General features: G+C 38.7%; 1 protein-coding gene across 1 annotated transcript; it reads right to left on the bottom strand.

The window, feature by feature from the left end:
- Positions 1-5,275: 5,275 nt before the first annotated feature.
- LOC101582579 (heterogeneous nuclear ribonucleoprotein D-like) lies at positions 5,276-6,265 on the bottom strand. The gene is made up of 2 exons (XM_004647500.1): positions 5,774-6,265; positions 5,276-5,686 (listed from the first exon to the last, which is right to left on the bottom strand). Exons 1-2 carry the CDS (start codon positions 6,263-6,265, stop codon positions 5,276-5,278), a joined length of 903 nt encoding a protein of 300 aa, XP_004647557.1.
- Between the last annotated feature and the right edge of the window lie 1,752 nt (positions 6,266-8,017).

The raw sequence follows: 8,017 nt of genomic DNA, 5'->3' as shown, positions 1-8,017 counted from the left end.
TAATCTTAAACCAAGCTTTGACTTCTATGAAAAGCAGGTAGCCTTATAAGCTGCTATTACATTTGGACAGGAATATTATATTGTTATAAGGACTCAAAAGATGGACAACCAGTGGAATTTCCTGTTCCCACTGGAGCCCAACCAGTCAGAGCCCTGCTGCTAATAGCCAGGCAGAATAATGGAAAAGACATTTCTTTCAAGTGTGTATTCATCAAGATCTAAGAGCTAGAATCAAGCCTTCAGTTATTAAATATTAGATATTTATCAGGAAAAAGATGAACAACCCTCTGATTTTTTAAAATGTTTAATAGAGGGACTGATAAAACACAGTTTGTGAAATGTTAATTCATAGATAGACAGACAGATTACTCTTGCAGATAAGTTGAAGAGCTACGAAAGATAGCTTTTGCTCCAGACAGCTCATTTGATACTTTGGTAAAAACTGTTTAAGTGCCCTATAATTGGAACTGGGATAAAACCAAGGAGAGAAAGCAAAGAGATAAAAAATGGCTGCCATTATTGCAGCCCCAAAACAGACCCTATGTCTAATTCTCTTGGCTCCATGAAGAGCTCAGCGATGATGATATTCATCTGCTACTGCTGTCAGAAGCCAGGCCAGCATAAGATGGACTACCTTAAGAGGCCCACAAGCCATGCCCTGACTGCCAAGGCAGCCACTAAACGTGAGACTGCACTCTGAGGTAGAGGCCCCAGAACTCAGACTCAGCTTTCCAGGTGGTCCACTAGGACTGAAGAGCCCTGGGCCTGCCTCTTCCCTCTGGCCAGACTTACCTCTACCTGCCATCTCCATGGAGGAGCCCTGAGTAATCATGACTATAGGAGGGAAAAGAAACCCAGCCTATTTATTGCTGGACATTGGCACAGGTCTCTTTGTCCTTCTCCAATTCTGAATTTCCCTCCAGTCATCATACCTCAATAGAAACAGACTTTAAAAGATATATTGCTTTAGCTATAACTGAGGTTGTTTACTAAATGATGATTTTGAGACTGATGTTTTACAAATGTAATATACTGTTATTCATGTGTAAGACTTAAAGTATTTCACTAGTTAAAACAGGTTCCCAAGGACAGATAACAACCTGTCAGAGTAAAAATGTTCTAAAGAAACTGGCTCATGCAGTGTCCAATAGCTTTGGGTCTATAGATAGAGCCAGGCATTGTATTTGTGATGTAAAACTCAGAGCCACAGTGTTAAAAGGAAACATCCCTTGGCAGTGTCCCTTGCTTACCATGGGGGCCATATCCGAAACACTGAATGGGACATTAATCTAATATGACTAAATGCTTTGTATTTCATGATGAGTATGTAAGCCTGGTTGATTTTTAATATATCTCTGGTATTTCATGCTGATAGTCATTACATACTTGACCTCTCTTAACTAAAGCTAGAGGGACTTACAGCAAACTGTCAGACTCCATGAATAAAGGGGTCTACGAGCTAGTGAGTTATGATTTCTAGATTTCAAAAATGTTTACAAATGTACCTGTTAGCTCGAATGTTCATGCTTTGATTATATATGTTCTAATCTCTCAGATAATTTATTTCTAGAAGATAACAAAACCTAGGTAATCATGCAGGTAAAATATAAAATTAAACCCCACATTTAAGAGATCTCTGCTAGTGGACTTAAAAAATGTTCTGACTAGTGTTTTTATTTGGCCAATGTATGTTTAATAGTTTCTTTGCCTTTGTCTTCAGATTCAAAGCTGTAATGAAAATGTGTGGTGTCTATTGAGGGGCTTTAGATAGAACCTCTGAAGAATATATCTGACTGCCAGTCAACAACTATGACCCCTTTCAACTTGAAGAAACCAGAGCGGTCATTGCTCATAGTTCCCCCACGGCAGTTTGGGTTACTTCATCAGAGGGGGTAATGTTGTAGGCAGCTGAGTTAGATAGAGATATTATAGGCAATAAGACAGGGTCAGGCCCTCAAGGAGACAAGATGGAAGACAAGGTGACTTTGCAATTTGGAAGAGACAGACACTCACACTCCCATATGGGCCACACCTGAAGACCAAGACAAAAAGAGGAAGCACGGCTACATACTTTCCTAGGGATGGTCATTAGGGTTTGATATCCTAAATAGTATCAATCAACTTGAAAGAGCCCAAAGGAGTCAGCCCAACCCCCAACAGGAATAGACCCTGTTCTTTATTTGTGCCCTCTTGCTACATGACTCACTTTCCCATTTGATACTGGATTTAATCAATTTTACCTGAGCAATGGTGCTTGTAATCTCATTGGTTGACCATAGTTTTGTTCCACCTCATGCACACCTGAGCGAGTTCCCATGTCTTCTTCACCACTTTAGACCTGCCTCACCACATGGTTTTCCTCTATAAAAGTCCCTGAAAGAGACAAATTCCTGGGGGGGAACTACCCACTTGGGCCCCCCTCCTGTCTCTCTCTTGGGACAGGAGCTTTCTTTCTCTCAATAAATATATTCTGTTAATATATTCCTCTGTTTGTTCCTAAAATTCATTCTTCTGTTTTACAGAACATGGACTCATGCAGGTCAGGTCCAGAGATCATTTTTTTCTCTGTCATTTGGAGGTTCCCTATATTGTTTGGAAGTCACTCACCAGAGACCAGTTTTTCTCCCTGTATCAGTATCACTTATAACTTTTCTGTTTTAATGCTTTTTTTTACTCTCTTTAGAAAATTAAAGTACACATTATACATTTAACTTTTTCCTATCATCAAAGCAAAATAACTCGTCAAATATTTCCAGTAAGTACAAAAATAAAAAGTTTGTACTTTCTTTACATTGTTGTCTTAGTTACTCTTCTCTAGTTGCTGGGACAAATACCCAACACTCAAAATGAAGGAAGGGAAGCTCACAGTTACTGGCGGCTTCAGTCCATACTCAGCTGGCTCCAAGGCAGAGAAGCACATAGCAGAGGGCAACCTTTCAGGGCAGCAGCAAAGAACAAGAGCAGAAGGGAGAGGTAGCAGCAGCTCAGGCAGCTAGCTTCTCTTCCCACCTTACATTGTAATGCAAATTACCTGCCCCAGGGCAGGTGCAGCAGCCACACCCACAGTAATCAATCACAAATTCCAGAAGCCTCCCCAAGACTGCATGAGGCTTTGGGGGGACACCTAGACACAAACCATAACAATTGTCTTGTGTCTTTCTTTTGTTCATAATGTACATTTTATCCATTTTGCTCCTGTATCATCATTCAATACTTATTTTTTAAAGTTCCTACTATAGGGGCCAGTGAGATAACTCAGCAGACTAAAGCACCTGATTAGGCAAGCTTAGGCAAGTTCAGGGATTGTGAACCAACCCCACCCCTAGGGAGGCCTAAGTTATGTACCAAGTCTTGGTGTAGGGTCACATGCCAGTAATCCCACCACTGAGGTGGCTGGAAACAGGAGGATCACTATAAGTTCCAGTTGCATAGTGAGACCGTGTAACAACCAAAGACATTTAAAAAATAATACAGGAATAAATAAATAGTGGTTTAAAAATAAATAAATAAAATTCCTACTATGTTCAAATACCCTTGTTAGATGTTAAGGAGCATGAAAAAAATAACTAGAATTTTGTTATGTTCTCAAGATATTTGGATTCTAATAAAGTCAATATGCACTATATTACATAAGTTTAACACTTTGAAACTCAAATTTACTTCTGTATTATCTATTTTTGGGTGAGGCTCTGGGAATGGAACTCATGGCCTAGCACTTGGCAGGCTGGTGTTGATCTATTGTCTTATAATTATCAATATCTTGGTTTTCATTCTGTCTTGCTTTCATAATCAGTAATAAACTGAAAGCAGAGATGTATTGTGGGGCCTAGTAAGGACGTTACTGTTATACGTATGCTAGATATTTGATATCTCATGTCACTTCCTTAAAGATAGAAATTATAGCATAAGCTTAATGTGATTTAAATCTGCACTGTGGTATATGGTAGCTTCCCTTAGCCATGTGTTGAGCTTTTAGAACTAGTTGAAAACACAACATCATATAAAAGTAAAGTATAAATTTGGTGTGATGGTATATACCTGTAATGCCAGTCACTCTGCATGCTGAGACAGGAGGATTTCCACTTTCAGGCAGGCCTACACAACTTGTTGAGACTATGCCACAAGAAAAGACTAGCAATGTAGCTCAGTGGTAGAGTGATAGTTTCATATGCTCAGGGTTCCTGGTTTAATCCTCAGTACTACACACTAAATGAAAATGCACTCTAGATTTCCATGACTTGGTATGTAAACAATAATACAGAGGTCTTATTAATAATTTTCATTTCAATTATATGTTGAAATAATTTAGTTATGTTTACTGGAATGTAACTTTTTTCTAAAGGTATTATTTGTAGAATATTTATAATTATATACATGATTCATATTTATGACGAATTCTTTATTGGTAGCCATGATCAACCTCCTCCCCACTTCCTTCGTCTATTTGTCTAGGTGTAACCTGTTTCCAATAGAAAAATCTCTATTATCTTCCAAAAATATATAACAAGGTCTTTCTTCAACACTTCTGCATATCTGCTTGCATACTCTCTCCCTGCAGCATAGCTCATTGGCAAAGGCTTACACATTCTTTTACCTCCAACCTTTTCCCAAGACCTGTTTTAGTCTCTATCATATCGCATTGCACTTTGCAAAATTGTGTACAGGGTGGTTTGTTTTGTTTTGTTTTGTTTTATTGCACCTGGGATCAAACTCAGGACCTTGCATTTGCAAGCTGTCTCCCCAACTCAAAATTGCATATTCACAGAGTCTCTGAATATCCTATACTGAACAGATTCTAATTTAGAATAAGCCTCAGTAAAATGGACTGAATGCAAGAAGAAACTGATTAAATGTACAGAAAATATAGAGGGCAACATTAAGCTCCTCCCCACCCCCTGTATCCTGGTACTTCTCACCCAAACACAACACCCTAGAAGAAAATAAAAAAAATACATATCTGACCCAACCAAAAACTCCTCTAGTACTGTAACCAAAATAAACACAAAGATAACACCAAGAAGCCACTCAGAAATAAAGCTGGTAGGTATTTATTTTCCAGCAAATATTGGCCTCCTTTTATAAAACTGAAGTCTAATGTCCTTGTGTTCTTGAGTAGTAGCTTCTTGTCAAAAGTTCATGAGAAAATAATTGCTACTTGGAAAATAGATAGTAGTAGTAACAAGATCAAACAAAATAGATAGTCATTTCACATGTGTGGCATCATTTTTCATTTCAGGAGACAGTGGTTCTTCAGAGGCCATTGCATCCTCAGGCTTCAAAATAGCTGATAAAATCTCTGGCATTCAGCACCAGAGGAATTGACCTGGTTTACTTGTACATCATAACTAGGAAGTTTAGGTCTTAAGTCACAACCTTCATAGCTGTATCCATAGAGATAACCATCATCAGGACGAAAAAGTAGCTCATCATTGTAGATGTTCAGGAAATTTCCATATATTTGATGAGAGAAGTCATCGCCTTCAGTGGGGTCCTCAAAGGGGACAGACATAAACATTGTAGGAAGATCAATGCTATCACTGAACATGTCAAAGGAAACATTTGGGTCTGCCCCAAAGATGCCTTGACTGGCTCCATAATCGGTTGGTTCAGAATGGAAGCCACCATCTCCTGCTACTGGGTAACCAAACCCAGTGCTTGGAGTATCTTTCCCAAATTGGTGCTGTAGCTTTAAATTTTGTTTTGGGAAAGCTACTTTAACTTCACATCATCTGGAGGCAATTAGATGAAACCTGAGGTCTAGTACCCTCCTCACTGAATCTGCATCACTATATGTGATGAAGCCAAAAGCTTGTCTTTTACTTGATCTTGGATACAGAGGAAGCTCGATTTTCTCAACCTCTCCAAATATAGAAAAATATTCTCTAACGTTTTCCACAGGCATATGAGGGCTCAACCCACCAACAAAAATCTTTCTTGGGGGTGATGCTGGTTGTATGGCTTTAGCCCTTTTGAACTCTATTTTCTTACCTTCCAGTTGGTGTTCTTTTATTTGGAGTACCTTTTCAACAGTAGCAGGGTCTTCGAAAAGCACAAATCCAAACCCTCTTGACAGTCCGGAGTCTGGATAAATTTTGATGACAGAATCAAGCACCTCTCCAAATTGAGCCAAGTATTCCAGAAGAGCTCCATTACTGGTATGGCGGGAGAGCCCTCCGATGAACATTTTCCTTGGATTTTGTTTGTATTTGCTGATCTTGATTCGGAACCCTTCTGGAAAGCATCCTCTGTCTTTGAGGCTACTCATAATTAAGCAGAAAGCCACCACGCTGTTGAAGCGAGGGGCGACTCAGCCTACACTGGAGAGTACCTGCCAGAGTGCGAAGCTCTGGGCAACCGGCAAAGGAATGTGACGTAAAAATTAAAGTGACGTAGTGACATGGTCACGTGCTGGCAAAAGTTAGAATTTTAAAATAGGTGCCAACGAGTATGCCTGGCATTACAATAACTGTACCAGCCACACAAAAGTAGACTGGCTTTCAAGCTTATTTTTCGTGTTCTTGAAGCTCTGGCCCATGAAAGGGAATATTTGTCACAAGAAGCAGCAACTCCTGCCTTCATTCCGTCTTTTCAAGTTATTATTTCTTTTATGTTTTGTTAAAACCATTGGTTCCTGGGGCCAGTGAGATAGATTAGCGGTCTAAAGCACCTGCTTAGGCAGGCACAGGTAACCACGGTTCGATCCCTTGCACCATATGCCATGATATCCCTGCCCTTAGGGTGGGCTGATCTGACCAAAAAAAAAAAAGTTTCTTTCCACATGGCTGCCTTGCCTGTCCATTGAAAATTTGCTCATTCTCCTAAAGTTTTATGGGCAGGAATGGGAAAGGAGATAAAAGAGGTAGAGTTAACTGAAGCACACACTACGGGAAAAGCACAATGCTTGTGTATCTGCAGGGTGCGTTAAAGGAATCTAAAGAAATATTTTTAATAATAGCTTTGTTGAAATTAATTTATATATGCATATGTTACCATTCTAATGTTTTACTTATATTTGAAGCATCATGTAATCATTACCTCAATCCAAAGTTAGAACATGTGTATTCCCCTGAAAAAAAAATTATGTACCTTTTATTACCCTTTATACCTCCTTGTCCTTCTCAATTATAAAATATTTGGCTTTTCCTAACTTTTTCATTTGGCCTTTTCCAAGGTCTAGTTTTTCAATCTGTTAGTGTTTTATTCATTTTTGGGGCCAAGTAATATTCCATTGTAATGTCATGCCACATTTTTTAATCCATTTCTCTAAAATGACACTTATCAACTGTGATTTATTGTGTTGTTCCATATCTGCACCATAAAATAAGCAGAGGAGTTTTTTCTGACAGTCATTTCATTTCATTGGCATGGGAACATAGTGCAGCTATTACAATTGTAGTTTGCCTCCTTCTATACTCTATCCTTAGCCATCTGATGTAATCAAGTAATTTGTGTATATCCCTTTACCTCTCAAATATTAGTTCATTTGAAAGAACCATTTTTAATTTTTCCACAGAACTTCATAAACCCTGTACATCAATGATCTCACAGAATTTCAGAAATTACTCATTTTAATGTAATAATAGTTTTAATAATAATGTCTATTTCTCTCTGCATCCTTGTACAAAGTATAACTTGGAGATAAAGAGCTGCATTTTTAAGACTCTTAAGGTTTGGTGCTTTTGGCAGACAACATGGCAATCTCCATGCCAGCTCACTACTGGAGACATTCCTGTGGGTGTTTCCTTCATCAGCTTCATGCCAAATTCCACATTACTAACTAGACTGGAAAATGTTTCACGATGTGGAGATGAAAAACATCTGTATAAAATGTACAAGTGAGAGACTACAGATCAACTTCCTCAGGAAGCAAACTTTTGCCAAAAGATCTTCAGCAAGTGGCAGATGAAATTGTTATTACAATTTCTTAAGATAGCCATCTTGCTAAAATCAGCAGTCAATGTTATAACATGTCATACTTGTGGCATGAAGAGGAGCTGAGATTTGGTCATAACCTCCA

Source organism: Octodon degus, unplaced genomic scaffold, assembly GCF_000260255.1.
Source record: "Octodon degus isolate 3935 unplaced genomic scaffold, OctDeg1.0 scaffold00309, whole genome shotgun sequence".
Classification (NCBI taxonomy): Eukaryota; Metazoa; Chordata; class Mammalia; order Rodentia; family Octodontidae; genus Octodon; species Octodon degus.
This window is presented reverse-complemented; position numbering and strand designations above follow the sequence as displayed.

Excerpts from the sequence above, each read along its gene's own strand:
- LOC101582579 (XM_004647500.1), bottom strand. The coding sequence starts at position 6,265 with ATGAGTAGCCTCAAAGACAGAGGATGCTTTCCAGAAGGGTTCCGAATC. Across the intron at positions 5,687-5,773 it reads CATATAGTGATGCAGATTCA|CTACAGCACCAATTTGGGAA; the intron begins GTGAGGAGGGTA and ends CAAAATTTAAAG.